At 35.7% G+C, this 23,269-nt stretch overlaps 1 protein-coding gene across 2 annotated transcripts in view; it reads right to left on the reverse strand.

Annotated features, from left to right (window-relative positions):
- Nucleotides 1–23,269, reverse strand: part of LOC138331994 (huntingtin-interacting protein 1-like) — a 58,449-nt gene that overhangs the window by 10,401 nt on the left and 24,779 nt on the right. The window contains exons 20-34 of one of the 2 annotated variants that reach the window (XM_069279903.1): nt 22,183–22,425; nt 20,774–20,936; nt 20,442–20,531; nt 18,683–18,769; nt 17,765–17,872; nt 16,795–16,860; nt 16,111–16,289; nt 14,037–14,126; nt 12,661–12,723; nt 11,180–11,298; nt 10,237–10,466; nt 8,636–8,697; nt 8,207–8,320; nt 7,134–7,154; nt 4,324–4,365 (exon numbers count right to left, since the gene is read on the reverse strand). In XM_069279903.1, the coding sequence (XP_069136004.1) occupies nt 4,324–4,365; nt 7,134–7,154; nt 8,207–8,320; nt 8,636–8,697; nt 10,237–10,466; nt 11,180–11,298; nt 12,661–12,723; nt 14,037–14,126; nt 16,111–16,289; nt 16,795–16,860; nt 17,765–17,872; nt 18,683–18,769; nt 20,442–20,531; nt 20,774–20,936; nt 22,183–22,425 (1,677 nt within the window). Of the gene's footprint in view, nt 1–4,323; nt 4,366–7,133; nt 7,155–8,206; nt 8,321–8,635; nt 8,698–10,236; nt 10,467–11,179; nt 11,299–12,624; nt 12,724–14,036; nt 14,127–16,110; nt 16,290–16,794; nt 16,861–17,764; nt 17,873–18,682; nt 18,770–20,441; nt 20,532–20,773; nt 20,937–22,182; nt 22,426–23,269 lie in introns of those variants that run through there. The other variant, XM_069279902.1, reaches the window with a different exon arrangement.

A 23,269-nucleotide genomic window follows, 5' to 3' on the forward strand; every position in this document is an offset into this window, starting at 1 on the left:
TAGAATTCTGATGTACCCTCAGTTGATCTTTAATCATTCCTCACATAGGTTAGAGGACTTTGAGCCTGAAACCTTTTATTGATAAAATTAATTAGTCTCTGTTTCTCAAAGTCTAAAATTAGTCAACGAAATCAGAACCAGTTGCTGAGAACCAGTAATTGGTGGCTGACAGTTGAACACCATGCAGTCAGTATAAATCGCCAGTAATACATGGACAGGTTAATTATGTTACAGGGAATTTTCAATAAATTAAACATTAATCATGCAGGAATATAGTCTTTTCAAAACTGTGGTATCAGCTTTGCCTTAAAACCACAAACTCAGCAAACATACCAACTGAAAAATAAATTGAAATGAATTGTTAATAACTACAGGACAATGATGCCCAGTAAGTAATTAAAAGCTGGCAATCTAAATAAGATACAATTACATGTTATTCCTGAGTTGCCAACTCGATTATACATGTATTTCTGATCTATAAAGTCAAACATCATAATGGAGTCTCCTGCTTTAAGGTATTCCCTTAAGATACTTAAGTAAGATGCCAGACAATTATTGTTATATAATTATATTTCTAAAAGCAAACTCCTTCTGTTGTTTTATTTGTTCCTTCAGAGCTACCCAACCAAAACTATTCCGAAATCATTCACAAGATCTTTAATACCACGTACATGTACCTCATCTTACAGTGTTAAGATTCAGTCAGAAAACACTGAACTTTTTAAACACATACTTTTCCTCTATTTCAATGTGGCATTGACAAAAATCATCTGTAATTTGGAGTTTCTTCAGCACATCCCTGACATTTTTTAGCTCAGGTGTAATTGTTTTTATGAATATAGCTGGATAAAAAAAGTTTGGGTTGGGCACAGAGAGACAAAATTGGCCAGTATATTTATTGTCTTTCTTAACCCTTTCCAAAATTCCAGTTAATAGACTTCAGTGACCATGTGTTCTCTATTTAAGCAGACAGAACAACAAAAACTATCATACACTTGAGGACACACAGCCTCCTTCATCTTATAAATGTTTCTATGGTAACAACACAATATCACACCATGCCGTGCCTCCCAGACAGACATCACCTTACCAACCTCACATAAACGACCCCTGGTCCCAGGGAACATATATGTATCCATCCTGTATCAAAAAGCAAATTTATTCTGAAAGAAAATCTTGAGAAGGGAAAAATCGTGTTGTAAACTGATAAGTATGTAAATTATAGTCTTACAAACTTTGACAATTAATTATAAACGAAGACACAAAATGAAATTCATGCGGAAATAAAGTAGTTTGCAGTATATCTTTTCCTATTAATACATAATGAGAAAAAATACAATACAATGTTCTCATTTTACATCCAAACAAGGCTCATAAACATAACATAATCAAAACAAATTTTGATTTTTTTTTTTAAATATTCAGTTTTACCAGAAGAATTGAAAAATATATTAAGAAACACTGATAGTTAAAAAGCACCCCTTCCTTGAAGAAATGGTTCAGAGTGCAAAAAATCAACAGATAAAAATGTGCATGAAAATAACAGATGTACTGAAAATGATGTGAGGAACAAAAGATGAACATCAATAATTATATTACAGGTGATCTAAAGTAAAACTGTGAATCTCCTTACAGAGCTGGATAATGGATTTCATCCCAATGAAGATTTTAGTCCTGTAAATTAAAATGTTAAACATACAAATACATGATAGTATGATCCTCAAGAGCAAGACAGGATGGAAATACTTAATAAAATATCTAATTCTGTACTCAAATATCTAATTCTATACTCAATATCTAATTCTATACTCAAATATCTAATTCTATACTCAATCTACTTATATAAACAAAGATAAACATAGATACATTCAAAAAGTACAACAAAAAAATCCCCAAAAAACAACAAAATATCACAACATATAAATATGCATATGCAATAAATTGACTAAAAATTAAGATATAAATAGGTATAAAAATTGAAACAAAATGGTACAGTATACTTCAAAGTACATACCATGCTGAAAATATCACAAAAAAGGAAATACCAATCACAATTCAAATGTCTCACAAAACTAATGAATTGCATTTATTTAAGTTAAATTATGTGTTTACAATTATAATGATAAATGCTTAAAGTGATATAAACTTTAAAGAGATGAACTTGGTTGAGAATCATAGTTACCTCCCTTAGTAAATACCACAAATATTTTTTTTTCCAAATACAGAATACAGTACAAGTCCTGCTAGGTTTTGGTGATATGGTGATTTTCCTTTTCTACTTCATATTATACAGTTCAAGGAAACTCTATTTCAGAAATTTAAGAAATTTCCAAAACCTTATTTAGATTCTCTGTGAACTATTTTGAAAGCCATTCAGCAAGGTGAGGTTTAGTTTTATAATAAGCTGTGAAATGCAATCTTTGTAAAGGAGTTTTTTCTCTCCATTTTTTACTATTCCTTTTTCTGTTGTTTGGAGCTCAATTTATAAATATGTATTAAGCATGATTTTCTGGCAAAAGGAATGTAGGACAATGCTCTATAAGCAATTTAAATATCATCAGAATTCACATGTCCTTTTCCAAATATCACATTCACATAATTTCTCTGGTTTTGTAAATCAACTCCTGAAGCCCCAAAATCAGTTTTTCCTCTCAATGACACATCAGGATTTTTTCAATTCTGCTTAATATTGAGCAATCAAAGCTGACATTTAATTATATGCAATTTCAATAATCTCGCTGGAACATATGCAAAACTCTTTTTAAATATATTGACAAAATTTACTTAAAACATGCATCTTATATATATAAATAATATATGATACCCCTAGTTATATATGATTCAATGTTTTCAGATACTTTTTGCAGGAAAACTAAAGTTTCAGTTCAAAGCTGCAAAGAGAACTGAGAACACCTGTATAATATATATAGCTACACAATTGAAAATCTAAATATAAGGTATAATTCAGATTAGAGGATTACTGTTTAATTCAACATAGGAGTGAAGGTGCATGTAATCTAGAGGTTAGATATTAATTAAGCACACTAACATTTATCAGACAAAGCACATATCGAGGCTTCTGTGTAAGCAGAGTTATCTGCTCTTGTATTCAGGGATGAGTTGTTGTGTCATACTGTAACTAACTACAAATGGCCTCTTGGTCTCTTCCGAATAATATGTTTTCTTGGTTTTTTTTTGTGTATGATTTTCAAAATATATGTACAGTAAACTCCACATATAACCAGACAAAGGCTTGTATATCATAGAACGATGGGACAGGAAAGGCCAGGATGGACATGGCTAACACTATGCTCCTTTGTATGGCTGGAGCTTAATTGCCTAATTGTCTTTTGGGTCTAATGGGACTAATTCATGTACCATGTACGATACCGGATAATGTTTGTGCAAAACTATTGTTTCTATTGGTGATGGAATGATGTCAAAAGATAATATCCTGCATAAACGTCATTTCAGCGGGAACAATTATTTACAAATTGTGATACCTTAAGTTTTTATTCCCAATACTATCCACAATGGTAAAACAAGTCCAATATTTCAGATGTTTGCTCCTGTGAAATGTTGACTGGTCAACATTGAAATGTTGACTGCTTATAAAATCATCATGACATCACAATTCATTAGTATTCGGTACTACTCGGCAACTTCAGCCTAAATGCGTAAACCAATCGTGGAACTTATTACATCACGGCATATGTCTGTATGTGGTGAAAAACAGATGGAACCATGCAGAACAAAACTCACTTTGTTTGTATCAATGTTCTATGTTCCGAGTTCCGCCAAATAGTTTATCATTATTTAATTGATCCCAAATCTATGAATTCATTCTTTGTAATATTTAATTTCAAAACTAAAATGTCTGCATTCATTTCATTTGCTACCATACCTGGTACATTATATCGGGTTATTATACATTTGCAATGAAGGAGATTCCTTCCATATTGAACTCTCAGACCGAACTATTGCCTTCAGCCTCCAGCCTCAGGCAACACTTTGGTCCTCTAGTTCAACATAACACATGTTGACCTCAAACTCAGTCAACAAATGTATATTAGTTACGTTCCATCACCACTGGAGATACTAGTCCTGCATCAACGTTATCGGGTATCACGTGGTACATGAATCATTATGAGAATTGTCTATACCTGGGAATTGTTGATGGTCTGCTCTATCTGGTTATATGTGGAGGTCATAATAGATGACAAGAGGCACGGTGAAGGTTAATATGCAGAAGTGATGATAAATGGTTTACAACAGTTAGGGATAGCACACATAAATACACAGAGACTTAACACAGTGACTCACAGCATCGTGGTGGCCGTCGCCCGATCCAGCCTCCTCCCCATCCTGTGTAGCGGAGTGAACAACCAATCAAATCACAGCAAAAATGTTACTTGATTAACAAACGTTACTGTAAACGTACTTTGGGAGGACTAGCATTTTCATGGAGTTTTTATCATGATAATAGCAATAAACTGGATTCAAATTTTAGACAGTATTCAATAGGTTTTGTAAGCATTATGATAATTTTACATATTTATACAGTATAACTTGTCCAAACCGGTCCTTGCCTAACCTGGATCCATGTATAGTCCAATGTAATTGTATGGTATTTTCCTTCTTAATTTATAATACCGGTAATTAAAACTTGTATAATCTAGAAACCTGGCTAAACTGGCCAAATATGCTGGTCCCGGTGACCTGTTTAGACAAGTATCATTCATAATAATTTACAGGAGTACAGAAGATTAAATAGGTACGTTCACAGTACTGTTACAGTATAACATGGAACGTTCTTTGTGTAAAAACTTTGGTTGTTTCCGTGGTTACTGTTAAACAACGAATTACTAATAAAATCAACAACTATGGTTTAAATGTGATTGGAATCACTGTCCTGAAAGACAACTATGAATAGTTATACCCACGAAATAAGTTAGATGCTTCAAACCAGAAAAGAAAGTACCCATGAACGTTTCATGTTATACGTTGTGAAGGGGTATCACCCAATTAAACGTTAGCATGTGATGCCAACATCAAACACTAATCAAATTATTTCATAGAATTAAAATGAAGTGTTTAAGATCAATCACTATTAAAATAAATTTTATGAAAACATGATGATGATAAAATAAATTGCAATTATTCGTAATGATTTGTATTTACCGTATTTGCTGTAATTAACGCCCTCCCCCAATAAGCAACCCTCTTCTTTACCGGAGAAGAGTTGAAGTTTCTTAAACGCCCCCATCCCATGGATTTAACAATGTTTTACAACATGTGATGCCGCTAACATCAACATTAATATTGTATCCCATATTACATGAGCATGTGAGTCTTTTACATGTGAATCACGACATAATAATGTGTCTCAAAGGATAAAAGGCATGTACATGTTTACTGTAACAGATAAATTTACTATGCCTACAGAAAGATCCAAGATTTGGCTGAACTTTTTATCCACAACTTACATTTTCGCTCATTTGTAAGCGACCCTTTTGTCACAGTTTTTTAAGCACTAATTATGGCAAAAATGCTATTTTGATCCTGTCAATGGATCTGAAAGTTATATGTTATAGGAATATAACAGTAAGTTAACAGAAACAATTCTGAAAACAAAACAAGATGACACTTCTACATCAAACAGATTGAAGGATAATAACTGTAGGATACAATTGTAATTATAATTATTAGCAATTTGTATCTCGTATTTGAAAGTGTGTAACTAATACCTGTATAGATAATAACTTGTATATACACAATTTGGTTGAGGTGTTTTAGTTTAGCGACATGTTATGCACAAAATACAGGGTATTGTTTTAAACAGGCAAAAGGAATTGAACTTTCACTACAAGTATCTTTCAATCATATTCAATCATTATATATCAGGCAGGGAATTGGAAGAATAAAATTTCTCAACCTCTATCAACTTTGATTTTATTCTCACATTTATTTTTTAAAATACTTTCATTATCAAATCAGTCTGGATAATTTATGTATGATAGCCATCAAGGCAAATTAAGTTTGCATCAATATCTTAGATACAATGTATACCGTTTTGCTTTGAAGCTGATCAGAGTATTTTTTCTTAATTATGACAGCAGACTTTTGCTCTTTTAGGCTTAATTGCTTCATTTTTTTATTCTGATTTTAACATTTTATTTGAATAAATGCAAATGAGATTTGACACTAACGTTTGAATAAGTTTGTAATTCAAAGTGAGTCTTATCATAGAAGGACTAAAAGTGGTACATAATTCTCCTACTGATAATATCTTCACTAAGTTGAATTCCATTATACATGTACCTACGTAGTTTAATTCTTACGGAATTTGAAACAGGACCATGACTTTACTATGTGTTTTACACTACCACTTTTTAATGATACTGTTATGAAATATTAATATTTTGAAGAAACAATTTCTATACCAATATTTCTTTTTCGTTTAGAAAAGAAATGTTTTGAAAAAATGTTTTTAAGCAGACAAGCCTAATGAAATAAAGATATACCAACATCATGACATTTTACATAAGGAAAAAGTAAATTATAATCAATGTACACTGTATAACTTAAATAAAACAAAAATAGTAATAAAAGTCACTATAAAAATCATAGGAGCTTTAAGACTCTCTCCACAAGCAAAATAACCACACAAGGTACCTAAGATTCATGAAAAATTACTAAACCAAAATCTGATAAAAAGTTTTCTGGGGTTATCCACAAAGGGAGATAATTGTATGGGATACCGTACATTTGGATATTCTGTCTTTGCTCATTACAGAGTTATTTCCCTGAAGGGAAGTTATCAATTGTGACATAATCTCTATATGAGCGAAACTCACAGACTTCTTATCTCAGATAAGATACGGCGTGTTACGCCCGCAAATAACCGACAACACAATTAATTCCCATCCTCAAGGAAAGATAACTTTCATATGCAAAAGACAGAATAAATGATGATGCTATTAAATTTAAAAAACAATTGATTAAAATTTTTTCTACAAAGTTCAAACTAATTTAAATATTACCATCACATAAATATATGACACAGGATATTCTGTATACATGGATTTTTTCACTTGAACACAAATACTTGCTCATGCATATCCTAAACTTACCACAGTGGTAAGGAATGGTCCCTGTAAAGTATGGATAACAGAATGCAACTGGTCAGTGACTAGGGCCGTGTTTCAGGAACATTCCCTAACTTAAAGGAAACTCCTTAAAGTTCTTTATTAGAAAGTATTGTCAGTTAAGAAAATTCTTCAGCCAAAGAACCATCCTTGTATGTAATGCTTTCCTATGAAATTCCTATGGAAAACTTAAAGTTAAGGAATTTGGATAACTTTAAGTTAGAATTTCCTTAAGAAGTTCATGAAATAGGACAAAAGTTACCGTCAATATCTCCCATACTTCAGCATCACGATGACAACTTTTACTATGGAAGGAATGAGAATTGGTAACACATTGAAATGTTGATTATCGATGAGGATAAAGTTCTAGAGGGCCAAGGTATGTTATATGGATGGCATTTTCAGTAAATTGCTACTAACAGAAATAATCAATACTTTGATGAGTTACAAAAAATCCTGTATTTAATGTACAAGTTTTATTTAATGGTAGAATTGGTAAAAAGAAAACAACAAGGCACTGTGAATTCTGCAAATCGTTCTGCCAACTTTCAGATTGGTCTACAACCTCAAGTCTGAAAGGTAAAGATACCCCCTGAGCATCTTATTAACAGAACTAGCCACGCCTACACCAGCATGTTATAGCCACATCAATTACAGTGAAATCTATATAATATCATTCATGACTCAAAACATTGGAGAAAATCCTTAACTGGGTTAGCCACACAAACAGGTTACCACTCCTCCAGTTCCAGCCAAACTTACAAAATGGTGATAGCCACATAAAATTATAGAATCACAGCTACAATATGATATTGGCCACACCCTACGTGTTAGCCATGCCTACGGTGGGATATGTAGGCCACATCCCAAAAGTTAGCCACATCTATGTGGTAATGGCCACACCCCCCAAAGTTAGACACGCCTAAATTGTGATGTTAGCCACATCCCCAGATTTAGCCACGCCTATGTTGTTGACCACACACCGAGTGTTAGCCACGCTTATATTGTGATGTTAGCCACAACCCCAGCTACCTACGCCACACCTACGCCACACCTACCTGTCCAACCTCCCAGCCTTCACTCTCCCCGGCCAACTGGTAGTGCTGTTTCCTCAGTTCTCCCAGCTTTAATCTCTCCAGTTCTAGTTCCCTCTCAAGCTCCAATAATCGCACCTATAATTATACATTTCAAATACCACTTAAATCACATCCCTAGTACCGGTATGTTGAATGAGAGTTAGAAATGCCGTGTCAGAACAGGACAGGACAGGATAAACAAGACAAACATTGGTAACACTTTAAGCCTACTTATCTAATGTTACGTGATTGAATTTTTTTTTTTTATTTTTTTTTTAATTAATCTTAAAAATGAGAACAGGAATCATTGTTATATTCTTACCATCACAGAATATATCTAATCTATTATAGCTTACTGCTACTTCAGGTATAAGTACTAGTCTTGATGATCACCAAACACATTATACCTACCTGGGACTGCATCTCGTTTTTCTTCGTCTGATGTAGGGTAAGTTTGGTGAAGTCCATAAGGCCTGCAGGACAAAAAATATTTAACATTTCAAAGATTTTTACTTATTCAAAAATATGTAAAACAGTAAAACTGCTTACAAATTACTGAACGTCCTGCTTATCAATAACAGAGATCTTCTATGATATCACTGTCTCCAAAGAAGATTACTACCTTACTCTGATACTCCCTACAAACCCTTAGCTCCATCTTCCACTTCTTCCTCAAGAGACCAAGATACTTACTCTTTTTCTCAATCCCTCTGTGACCGTTCCCTCCCCAGGAGATACTTACTCTGTTCCTCTATCCTCTATGACCGTCTCCCTCCCTCACCCTCAGGAAATACTTTCTCTATTCCTCTATCCTCTGTGACCGTCTCCCTTCCCCCCCCAGGAGATACATGTACTTACTCTGTTCCTCTATCCTCTGTGACCGTCTCCCTTCCCCACCCCAGGAGATACATGTACTTACTCTGTTCCTCTATCCTCTGTGACCGCCCTCCTTAACCTCCCCCAGGAGATACCTACTCTGTTCCACTATCCTCTGTGACCGCCCTCCTTAACCTCCCCCAGGAGATACTTACTCTGTTCCTTTATCCTCTGTGACCGTCTCCCTTCCCCCACCCCCAGGGAGATACTTTTTCTCTATCTCTGTCCTCTACTACTCTGTTCCTCTATCCTCTGTGATACCCCCCTTCCCCTCCTCCCCCAGGAGATACTTACTCTGTTCCTCTATCCTCTGTGACCGTCTCCCTCCCCCACCCCCAGGAGATACTTACTCTGTTCCTCTATCCTCTGTGACTGCCCCCCCCCCTCCCCCTCCCCCAGGAGATACTTACTCTGTTCCTCTATCCTCTGTGACCGTCTCCCTTCCTACCCCCAGGAGATACTTACTCTGTTCCTCTATCCTCTGTGACCGTCTCCCCCCCACCCCAGGAATACTTACTCTGTTCCTCTACCTCTGTGACCCCCCCTTCCCTCCCCCAGGAGATACTTACTCTGTTCCTCTATCCTCTGTGACCGTCCCCCCCCCTCCCCCAGGAGATACTTACTCTGTTCCTCTATCCTCTGTGACCGCCCCCTTCCCCCGGAGATACTTACTCTGTTCCTCTAGTGACCCCCCCCCCCAGGAGATACTTACTCTGTTCCTCTATCCTCTGTGACCGCCCCCTTCCCCTCCCCCAGGAGATACTTACTCTGTTCCTCTATCCTCTTGCCCCTCCCCAGGAGATATTACTCTGTTCCTCTATCTCTGTGCCCCCTCCCCCAGGAGATACTTACTCTGTTCCTCTATCTCTGTTGTATCTCTGTTCCTCTCTCTGTGACCCCCCTTCCCCTCCCCCAGGAGATACTTACTCTGTTCCTCTATCCTCTGTGACGTCCCCTCCCCCAGGAGATACTTCTCTGTTCCTCTATCCTCTGTGACCGCCCCCTTCCCCTCCCCCAGGAGATATTTACTCTGTTCCTCTACCCTCTGTGACCGTCCCCCTCCCTAGGAGTTATCTACTCTGTTTTTCTTTCCTCTGTGACCGCCCCCTCCTCCCCCACCCCCAGGAGTTACTTACTCTGTTCCTCTATCCTCTGTGACCCCTCCCGAGCTGACCCCACCACTTTGCCTGTTGATGTAGACACCCCTTTGGAGGCCTCTGACAGAGCTCTCAGCTTTTCACTGCGGCGGTCAGCCTTGACCTTGGAAGCTACGACCAGTTGTGCAGTACTGGCAGCAATTTCATTTGAGCACACAATAAGTTCTTCAAACTTCCCTTCGCCTTTCATAACTTTGTCTGCCGCCTCCCTGTAAATGATAGTAACAAATGGCTCTAGGTTATCAAAGTCAAGGATCTCTGATAAGACCTCTCTCTTCTTAACACAATTCATAAATATCCTCAATACTTTTAAAATCTAAATCTAGATAATGTATGGAGACATCGCGAAATTTGCCAGTCCGGCGGATATGTACGGCAAAATTGGACTCGGACCGCCTATTTTAAAATGTGATCTGGACCGACCGTCCGGCAATTATTGAGTACTGGAAGATGGTAGAAATGGCGTCTTTGAAGTATTACGCAGGTGCCGAACCTGGTAAAAACATAAACTGCATAAGATAATCATGAAAACAGCTGCCTGGATACTAATAGCAGGAAGTTATGTTTACTTTTGTCAAAATTCACATTAATGTTTGGTCCTGCAAAATCTTGTTTAGTCCTGCTTATTCAGAGTCCTTGCTGGTCCGAATGTCAGGCCATTTTTTTCAACTTTCGTAATGTTTGTTCATGCATTTTAACATAAGATTTAAAACAAACACTATTGTACACATGTTTCCATGACTGATGAGACAGGGCTTGATGTGACATGACCATTTAAAACAAACATGGGTTAGAATGCTACCTTCCCTCTCGAGTGAATTATAGTTCAAGAAGTTTTTTGTCAATCTTGAATTTAGTAAAGATTAACATGTGATTTTTAAGCGCTGATATGTACATGAAAAAAGATTCAAAGAGAACATACATGAGCGTGGTAGCTCCAAAGCCTACAGCCTTAGCAGCAGACAGCAATCCTTCTGTCCATCGATGATTCTTCTTATAGAACTCCTTACTGGATGAGGAAACATTCATCAGCCCTGTACACTTACATTCATCAGAATCAGCAAACTCTTTAATTTACACCTACATTCATCAGCATCAAAGAAATTCTTTAATCTGTGCCTACATTCATCAGGATCAGCAAAACTCTTTAATCTACGCCTATATTCATCAGCATCAGCAGAAAGTCTTTAATCTACACTTCCATTCATCAGCATCAGCAAAACTCTTTAATCTATGCCTACATTCATCAGCATCAAAGAAACTCTTTAATCTACGCCATCATTCATCAGCATAACTCTTTATCCATGCCTACATTTATCAGCATCAAGAAACTCTTTAATCTACGCCATCATTCATCAGCATAACTCTTTAATCTATGCCTACATTTATCAGCATCAAAAAAACTCTTTAATCTACGCCTACATTCATCAGCATCAGCAGAAGTCTTTAATCCTACGCTTACATTCATCAGCATCAGCAATAATCTTTAATCTACGCCATCATTCATCAGCATCAAAGAAACTCTATAATCTACGCCTACATTCATCAGCATCAGCAAAACTCTTTAATCTACCTCTAAATTCATCAGCATCAAAGAAATTCTTTAATCTGTTACATTCATCAGCATCGGCAAAACTCTTTAATTTGTACCTACATTCATCAGCATCAGCAAAACTCTTTAATCTGTACCTACATTCATCAGCATCCACAAAATTCTTTAATCTATGCCTACATTCATCAGCAAATCTCTTTAATCTGTACCTACATTCATCAGCATCAGCAAAACTCTTTAATCTGTACCTACATTCATCAGCATCCACAAAACTTTTTAATCTGTACCTACATTCATCAGCATTAGCAAAACTCTTTAATCTGTACCTACATTCATCAGCATCAGCAAAACTCTTTAATCTTACCTAATTCATCAGCATCCACAAAACTTTTAATCTGAGCCTAAATAGCATCAAAGAAACTCTTTATTTGATGCATAAATGTCACATCTGATAACTTAAATGAACATACTTCAGAAACTTTTTCATTTAATTAAAGTTATTTGACAAATTATTTACTTTCATCAATTTGTCACTTTCAGAAATGTTAAAATGATGAGAGTTTTTACTGCTATATAGTAACACTTCGTAACAGACTTTTCCTGTGTAATGAAACAAGAGATGGACTTTTTATTAAATAGCTGTAATTGCAGAGAGTGAAATCAGTCTTTGCATACTGACAGTACTACTAGTGCATTTACTGTTCACAGCCATTATCTAGACAACATGTAATAACAAAATATGGCACTCTCATTTTCTTTTGTGTAATATGGTGTTTTACTCATTGGAGGATTGCTCTTATCCTTGATTAGAATACAAGCTTCCACCGCCTTCATTCTGAAGTGTAACTTACCCGTCCTTGAGACACTATTTCCTTCTGAAGATCTCGAGACTTGGACAACAGAATCTTGATGGCCTGTGTAGAGATAAGTAGAGTTAATTTTGGACAACAGAATCTTGATGGCCTGTGTAGAGATAAGTAGAGTTAATTTTGGACAACAGAATCTTGATGGCCTGTGTAGAGATAAGTAGAGTTAATTTTGGACAACAGAATCTTGATGGCCTGTGTAGAGATAAGTAGAGTTAATTTTGGACAACAGAATCTTGATGGCCTGTGTAGAGATAAGTAGAGTTAATTTTGGACAACAGAATCTTGATGGCCTGTGTAGAGATAAGTAGAGTTAATTTTGGACAACAGAATCTTGAGGAGGCCTGTGTAGAGATAAGTAGAGTTAATTTTGGACAACAGAATCTTGATGGCCTGTGTAGAGATAAGTAGAGTTAATTTTGGACAACAAATCTGATGGCTGTGTAGAGATAAGTAGAGTTAATTTTGGACAACAGAATCTTGATGGCCTGTGTGTAGAGATAAGTAGAGTTAATTTTGGAACAACAGAATCTTGATGGCCTGTGTAGAGATAAGTAGAGTTAATTTTGGACAACAGAATCTTGATGGCCTGTGTAGAGATAAGTAGAGTTAATTTTGGACAACAGAATCTTGATGGCCTGTGTAGAGATAAGTAGAGTTAATTTGACACAGAATCTGATGGCTGTGTAGAGATAAGTAGAGTTAATTTTGGACAACAGAATCTTGATGGCCTGTGTAGAGATAAGTAGAGTTAATTTTGGACAACAGAATCTTGATGGCCTGTGTAGAGATAAGTAGAGTTAATTTTGGACAACAGAATCTTGATGGCCTGTGTAGAGATAAGTAGAGTTAATTTTGGACAACAGAATCTTGATGGCCTGTGTAGAGATAAGTTAATTTACTTCAATTTATACAACTTCTGGTTACAACATATCAATAATCAATTTTTGTATCATTTGCATTCTGCTGAAAATTGTTTGGGGACATGCTAGGATTCATGATGGAGAAAAAAGATAGAAATGAGTCTATCACGATTTGTCCTCTTCTACTTCTATAATATTACTGTTCAATCGATTTGTAGCTCTTCAGTCTGTGCATGCTTATGGTAGATCTTCCATCAATATGCTGGAAGATCTTCTGAGAAGACAACTATTCTTAAAAGAGTGCAAATCGAGTTGAGCTCTGGTAACTATATTATATACCTAATTATGTATGCCTCAAATTAGATGGAGAGATAAAATGAGTGAATCCTACAAATCTGAATCCCTCAAAAACCTCCTTATTGTGCAGACAAAGTCAGTCAGCCATGGCAGTAAAACCATATCACATTAATTACCAGTTATTCTGTATAAAAGACGTACCTCCATGAGTCCATTACAGGAGTCCAATATTCCCTCGTTTACCTGGAGCTCCACACCAGAGTTATCAGACCTGTTCTTGTGCAGCATTTCCTGTTAAAACGTGAAAAACAATAAGAACAATTATTTAAACACATACATGGAAATATGGGGTTACGAGATATCAAAACAATATGGGTAAAGTATGGTTTATCATTGATTAGTCCTGCCTTCTGGTGATTGTAAAGTCACATAAATTTGGTCAAGATATGATGTCACAATCACTGGAAGGTGGGACTAATCAAAGGTAAATCATACTTTACCCACTTTGTCTTGGTATCTCAAAATCAACGTATTCAAAGGGAATTTAATTTCCAGAAAATCATTGCAAATCAATTATGAGACATCAGAACGTTTGTTAAATCAAGCAACTATTGGCTAAATGTCTACATATATTACCTGCAGTACAAACCTGCTTTATTAGAAAGGTTGTTATCATCATTGAAAGTATTAATGCTGCAGCAAAATATAGGTTACCAAGCAACAGAAAGTAATCTAATAATATTCAGGCTTTTCTTAATTTCTTTCATTTTATTACTTTTGAATTTCCAATCTCTATGAAATGAAAGTTGTTCCCTCTTTGTATATTACAGACTTAAGCTCCTTTGCAGTTAGGTATCAATTGGTACATCATTATTTTATGAGCGCAATTCACAGTGTTTTCTCCAAAAAGAATACAGAGGATTCCGCTTATTTGAATAAGTCATTTTCCAGAAGAAAATATGCAAATAACCGGAGTATTCGAATAGGCGGAGATGACATTTTGTACCTTCGTTTGACCTCACACATATGTATGTGAAAAGGCAAATAGATATCGTTTCGTTTACTTGATAAATACGTAAATTATTTACACTTAAAACGAACAAGCAATTATTTTCGAAGTTGTAAATCGATTTTAATTGTTTAATAACAAGAAATATTCCAATATTAGATTCTTGTTAACGTTAGATCGACACGTGAATATTTGAGAAACAGCTAAATGATCGATATCAAATGCAATAACTAAACAGGATTGAATTTGTGTCTACAATTCTGAACCTAAATAATAAACAAATATACATACATTTTGCAAAATGAACTTACGATCGTGATTAAACTTCAAAGTGCCGATCAACTAGTAGTGTTGTTTTTTACACATGTGTATTAATTCGAAAATGGCGGCAGGTGAAGCCATGCGTTCACTGGACCTAAATGTGTTTTGAGAATTCTCCCATGTATTGTTGATCTATACAGCAAATAGCTTGTTAACATTTCAGAAATTAATGCATATTCAAGTAGCAATAAAACAATGTAGCAAGTATCTTTTGTATCCTACATACTGTACGAAACTTGCGGTAGTCATTGCACGCCGACTTTGCATGCTTTTATGTCTCGTTCAACGAGACGTTTGATACGCACATGTCTGTCGTAGTCAACAAGACTCTGGTTGAACAAGACTAGTCATGAGTGAGGATTGTTGTAAGGAAGCATGGTTTCTCCAACCGATCGCGAACTAAGGTACGTTACGGATATAAATAAACATATTTGAAAGTGCAAATGCTTTAATTAGATGTTTGAGTCAGTGATTATACTAAAGTTGTGATCAACCGCTGCTGATGTAAATCGTAACAGCGTCGAATACCTTTGCAGATTCATGCATAAAATAACAAGCCATACGATAACGTTAATCTGTCACCATGATTATTTCTAGTAAAAGCTAAGTATCTTGAAACATATCGGCGAAATTTGCTAAAAATATTTTGCAAAATTGAAAAATATTCGATTTTATTTTTAGAATTTCCCAAATATTTTATTCAAATAACCGGAGGTCATGTAAAAGTCTATGCAAATACACGGAGTTGAAAAACAAAGATAAGAAGGAAAAAATCGGGACCGCAGAATTTTATGCAAATAACCGAAATATTCAAATAACCGTTATTCGATTATGTGGAGTCCTCTGTATTACGCTCGAAAACACATGACGTCACAATCAATACATATCCGCAAGGGCAGATAACTCTAATATTCAAATACAGAATAATAACGTATAGTGCCGAACCTCGATTCTCTGAGCAGCCTGTTCTATAGCAGAGTTGGTGGCACTCATTTCGTTCTCCACCAAGTCTCCGATTTCTCCTTCCTTGATGTCAACCATCTTGGGGACGAGAGCCTCGGCGAGATTCATGAGTCTCTTCACACTCTGGGATGTCTGGTCCACCTCTGTGTTTATAAACCCGCCTGTCAGGAAAAGACCAATCATTAGATTAAACAGCATGTTTGGGGAAAATATTCATGCTGAGTCTATGAACTAATCAGTGAACATAGTTGAAATAAGAGGCTTTGCCAGCCAACTACTAAATCTATTTTACAAAAGACTGAAAGACAAGTTTAAGGATTTTATAGCAAAAACACAACAAAGACCAACTTTTGGAGACCATCCCCCCATCCCCAGAGGTCAGTCCAACTCATTTATATAAAATATTTTTGTCCTCTCCAAATGTTGTTTCACACCATTTGATTGTAATCCATGTAAGCATTAAAGAGGAGTATGAATGTAACGCAAATATTCAGAAAGTTCCCATCTTTCCTGGTTTTTTCTTCCAGTCTTCATCCAGCAAGCCATTTGTAAAATTACATCATGTGAAAATTACACATAAAGTCTATAAAAAGGTTTCTATTACTTTGTATTTTCAATAAATATCATAATTGATAATGCAACAATAAGCTTAAATAAATTTTTTACCTGCTTCAATAGCATCCAGCAGTTTGAGACCTGTATCGCCAGCTTCTCTACACGCATTTCCAAGTTCTGAAAAAAAAAAATCAACATATATTATAGAGAATCAATAGAAGTATTCAAGTAGTAACTAGACCATGCACATGAAATTTGAGACAGCTCCCTTCAGTACTTTTTTGAGAAATAGCAATAACAAACTTTAACTATCAAAATCCAAGATGGCGGCCTTTCGGCCATCTTGTTGACCAATTGATCCTAAAATGCAATATGCACAACAAGACCCCTAGGGGAACCTACGTGTAAAATTAGAGAGAGATCCCTTTAGTACTTTCTGAGAAATAGCGGTAACAATCTTAAACTATCAAAAATCCAAGATGGCTGCCTGGCAGCCATTTTGTTGACCAATTGGTCCCAAAATGCAATATGCACAACTAGGGTCCCAGGGGAACCTTTATGTGAAATTTGAGAAAGATCCCTTCAGTACTTTCTGAAAAATAGCGGAAACAAGAATCGTTAACGGATAGGAGGACGGAAGGACGGACGAAAGGACAGACTGAAGGACTGACCATGGACAAAAAGCTATTTGAATATCTGATGATGGAGGGCTAAAATTAAACAAATCGGGACCAGATAATTTTATGTAAATAAGTTGAGTCCTCTTTTATGAAGGAGACATTGCAGACAAAGTGTGTAAGGAGATGACAGCTAATTACAGCCAGATGTTATTTTTGGTCAGTGGAGTTTTACATTCCTTGAACAGCTTAAACAAGAATGTTTTGAAAGAGTTTGGATTTCTACACATAAACAATCCAATCATGGCTTCAGTACTTGCCATGTAACCCACAAGTAGATGGCTTATATTAGGATGTCAAACCTGTTTCATTCCCTTAGCCACCAGAGAAACTACAGACAACTGACAATATATAACATATTTTATTCCGTTTGTCACCAGAGAAATTGACAATACTTAACCTACCTTCCGCCGCCTCCAGCTGTGCTGAGTGAGTGGTAGCTATACCGTGTAATACACAGTCTCCCATGTGATGAGAGTACGATGTGATGGATTTCACCAGGGCCTCCAAATCTGTCAAATAAATAGATTAACTTTCATTTACCATTTATGTAGAACTAATCATGATTTGCTCTTCATTCCTTTCTTTTTTAAATTTTCTTTCTCTCAAATAAAACCCTTATAGGATTAAGTGTCAATATCTTTAGGATCACGGGTGGTAAGACAAGAAGACAGCTGCAGAACTTTCTTGGGGAGTACAAAGGAGAGTATGAGAGCAGGTTGCAGAGACTCTATGATGCTGAATGACACGGCTAAGATACACAGAAGGTATAACAGTTATTTCAAATTATCAATTATAAAGCAGAATCTTTATTTATTTTTTTTATTAATAAATATGCAATCCATGTATATAATAGCTAGATATGACCAAAAAATTGCTTTTGATGCTGGACATTATTTTAATAAGAAAGATATGCTTGTCCTTGAATAGTTTATGCATCAAAGTCGTTACATTTTACCATTATCAACTAAGATTTTATTATTGCAGCAAATTCTTATTGTTGCAAACATTAGATCCATGATGTATTGAGAAATATGGGTGAATTATTGGAAGCCAGATGGCAATTTTTTGTCAGTATTTTTATTAATGAAAATCAACTTTTCACTTTTTATGGCACAATCATTTTGACAAATTTTGCCATTAAAGGAAATCACAGCCTACCAGGTAATAATTTAAGTCTAATACCAAAAGGAAAACAGATGAATGTGATACCAAAAGTTATCCTCATTTCTTATCATTTTCTTTGTCTGTATCCTGTGAGAGAGAACCATTTTACAGTAGTTCAAGACCTTCAGTTTCAATAGTGTAGATATGTATCTCACCTTTCTTATCTATACTGTAAATACTGTGGGCATTCTTTAGGCTATCCAAACACGTCAGGACAGGCTCAGCACGCATCAGGAGGAATTCTGAGAGAAATTAGAAAAATATTAATTTCAGCTATGTCCTATTTCATCAATAAATTTTTTTTAAACTAGAACTCTTTAATAAATTAATACTCCCACATTAACAAAGCAGGGCAGCACGGTATGGGAGGGTAATACTATACAGGATATTCTCCCATTACTTATTGGGGCATAATTAGAACAGTTACCAGAGTGGAAGACTAATACCCCCTCAGCACAAATTTAACTCCATCAATAGGGGACATTGCAGAACCCTATTTATTACATGACTTTGTTTACAACCAAAATGCTATATTCAAGATAGGAATGAAATATAATAATGTGTTCATAATAATACATACACTGACCGCGATCATATGTCAATAACCTGCGTTATATTAGCTCGGTCACGACAGTTATACTTACCTCCCGGCCTTCCATGGGGAAACCGTTTAAATTGCACGGTGTATCGAGTAAATGTTATATTGCACGGCTTTAGGACACACCTCGCTAGTTGTTGTCTAGCTTTTGTTAAAAAACTTCTCCCGAGGAATTGCGAGTAGCTATACACAGTGAAGATTTCGTTATTTACTTGCTCGTCAGCTAAAGGTTCCCTACGCTTGGCTTCTGAAGTGTTTCGCACTGGATTTACATAGATTCTCGATGTGCATAGTCATGTGTGATAGCTAGAGCGTTTTTCTCTGCTCTAGCCGTAGTAAAACAGGGACCAGGACATCGATGATATGTATTAGAATCAAAAAGGCTGCAAGCAGGTCTAATATGTGAAAAACAGACAATAAGGACATCCAAACCGGAGTCAGTTACACGACGTGACGTACATGGGTTATTACGTCAACGATCTTCAATAGGATTATTGAAGTTTTTTTCCGTAACGGTACAGTGTTGATGAATTTTGTTAAGTGATTGTCCTGATATTCAGTTTAATAAAAAAATACTCAACTGAAAAACTCCCGGTGATTATGTAATAAAACCAAAATATTCCTGATGGTTACTACTGTGCTCTAGTTCATAATATTTACCCCCTCGGTGATGGTAATCAAACAAATGTTTATATTGCACGAGGCCTTTGGCCTCGGTGCAGAATATAACATTTGGTTTGATTACCATGCACCTCGGGTTAAATATTAGAATAGAGACACAGTAACCCATGAAATATTTGTATAATAGTTTACCTAACTCCCCTTTATGTCAAGGTTCTGTGTACAAAATTTCATCAAAATCTGTCAAGTAGTTAAGGAGTTCGCCAGACCAAGTTTTGTCTAGAGACAGCAGGTGGATGGACAGATGGACAGACCAACCCTAATTCCAGTATACCCCCCTTAACATTGTTGCGAGGGATGTAAAACTAGATCCCTTCACACATATATATTTTCATTTCTTAACATGTAATATTTTATTTTCTCTCTTTTCTAAATTGATCAAATCTGAAGTGTCAATGAGCCATATATGCCCTCACATCTATGTATCAAAGTGGACGGAACTCTACAGGACAGGACAAACAAGAAAGAATGAACACTATATGTCCCCTCCCCCACTCTTCATTTCAGGAGCATAAAAACATTTAATTTACAACGAATAGAAGCTGGTTGGAGACCTAACTGTTCAAATTATTAACTGCAACAGTTAGTTTGAGTACAGTAATTTAAGTGCTACAACATTTAAAATGCTACTATACCTGCAGTACACTTGACCGCAATATGTGTTGGATTCTCAAATTGGTCCAGAGCATCTTGTATGAACCCTCTACCCTCCTCTACGGCTTTTGCTGAAATATATAACACAAATATCATGAAAGTTTGCATTCTTCATCAACAATTCTAAGAAGTTCTTAAACTTTTGGCAGCTGAATGCTTTAATGTATCAGTCCGTAATGTGTGAAATTTAAACCAGCTATAGATATGTATTACTAAGTCCCTTTACTCTGTAAATTACCTAACATCGTGGAGTGAATTGAACTGATGTCTCCTGTCAATTTGTATTACTAAGTCCCTTAACTCTGTAAATTACCTAACATCGTGGAGTGAATTGAACTGATGTCTCCAGTCAATTTCTCCTCAATGTTATCCTTGTCCATCTCTGTTTGGGCCAGTTTTGCTCGGAGATCCTCGAGTTGTTGGTTCAGATCTTGTTCCATTGTTTTCTTCTCATTTACAGTCTCCTCAAGCTTTCCCTGTAAGATAATCAATACACTGTATTATTAACATTCAACAAAGGATCAAATTCAATACATCACTCTTCAATGTTTTCAAGGTTTTTCCAGTATTTCTAACTTCATAATTTCTAAACTATTGAATCTGTGATATATAATGTATTGAAGTTTAACTTGAGATCAGTGATTTGTACCTTAATATCTTTGAGTCATTATATAATTGAATTGAATTTCTACCTTGAGGTCTGTGATAACACTATTGAATTTCTACCTTGAGGCCTGTGATAACACTATTGATTTTTCTATTTTGAGGTCTGTGATAACACTATTGAATTTCTACCTTCAGTCTGTGATAACACTATTGAATTTCTACCTTGAGGCCTGTGATAACACTATTGAATTTCTATTTTGAGGTCTGTGATAACACTATTGAATTTCTACCTTGAGGTCTGTGATAACACTATTGAATTTCTAACCATATTGAGGCCTGTGATAACACTATTGAATTTCTACCTTGAGGTCTGTGATAACACTATTGAATTTCTATTTTGATTTTGAGGTCTGTGATAACACTATTGAATTTCTATTTTGAGGTCTGTGATAACACTATTGAATTTCTATCTTGAGGTCTGTGATAACACTATTGAATTTTCTATCTTGAGGTCTGTGATAACACTATTGAATTTCTACCTTGAGGTCTGTGATAACACTATTGAATTTCTACCTTGAGGTCTGTGATAACACTATTGAATTTCTACCTTGAGGTCTGTGATAACACTATTGAATTTCTACCTTGAGGTCTGTGATAACACTATTGAATTTCTACCTTGAGGTCTGTGATAACACTATTGAATTTCTACCTTGAGGTCTGTGATAACACTATTGAATTTCTACCTTGAGGTCTGTGATAACACTATTGAATTTCTACCTTGAGGTCTGTGATAACACTATTGAATTTCTATCTTGAGGTCTGTGATAACACTATTGAATTTCTACCTTGAGGTCTGTGATAACACTATTGAATTTCTACCTTGAGGTCTGTGATAACACTATTGAATTTCTACCTTGAGGTCTGTGATAACACTATTGAATTTCTACCTTGAGGTCTGTGATAACACTATTGAATTTCTATCTTGAGGCCTGTGATAGCACTATTGAATTTCTACCTTGTGTCTGTGATAGCACTATAAAATTTCTACCTTGAGGTCTGTGATAGCACTATTGAATTTCTATCTTGCGATCTGAAATGAGTTTAGTGAAATTCTACCTTGAGATCTGTAATTTCTTGCGAGAGTTGGGTCCCTTGTGCATCCTTCTCCTGGCGTGTCTGTTCAAGTTGTGCCTGTAGGGCAGTTATCTCCCCTGACAGTTCTGTCTCCGTGTGTTGACGAGCCTCATTTGACTCGTCAAGTTTAGTCTGCAGAGCAGAGCTCTCCTCCTCCATGTTCTGTAACTGTGACATCAAGCTCGACTTGGTCTCCTCCAGGGTTTTAACCTTGTGCTCCAGTTGCTATTTTCATAAAATTAGATAAAAATCAACAGAATGAACAAAACAAGATGAATGTTAAATTTCGTTTCCATATACAGCTCTTTACTTTCACAGGGAGGATATTTTTTAGAATTTGAAATAAAATCCATGAAATAAGACACTGTGAAACTAGGTCCTTGTATCAGGAGATCATCACAATGAAGCTTGTGTAAATTTCATTAAATTTTATATGACAATTGTAATTTTGTTAACCTGCTAAAATAAAAAGCTATAGGGTACTTAAAACATTGATTTATCAAGAATACCACTCCTGGCCCTTTTAGAGCAAATGTTCCACTTTATCTGTGAACATTCCATTTTATCTAGGCTTCATTAGCTCTAGCATAATTACAGGATATAATCATCAGAGTTTCCCATTGTCCTCTCGAACTTTAAAATAAGTTCAAAAGTTCAGTATAAAATTTGGCTCATTTATGGATTACCCAATTTGAAGCCAATTTATACCACTACATAACTATTCTGTATTTACATATTACAGAGTTATCTGCCCATGCAGTTAGATAATGATTGTGATGTCATATGTTTGCAAACATAACGTCATACTTTCAGAGAAAATGACGAGAATTTCGCCCACAAAATAATATCACAATGGATACCTACCTGATAGGGAGCTAATATACAAAGACAGGGTAAAAATATCTAATTAAATTACAATTAATAACTATTAATTAGCATTACAGGTTCTTTTCTAATCACCAATCAAACACACATTTTTGTCATCTGGAAACCCAACTCCTTAAAACACATTATATTATCAATAGAATTTTATTGTATTACCTGATTGGCACCAAATCCTTGCCCTTGG

The sequence above is a fragment of the Argopecten irradians genome, chromosome 9 (genome assembly GCF_041381155.1).
Source record: "Argopecten irradians isolate NY chromosome 9, Ai_NY, whole genome shotgun sequence".
Lineage (NCBI taxonomy): Eukaryota > Metazoa > Mollusca > Bivalvia > Pectinida > Pectinidae > Argopecten > Argopecten irradians.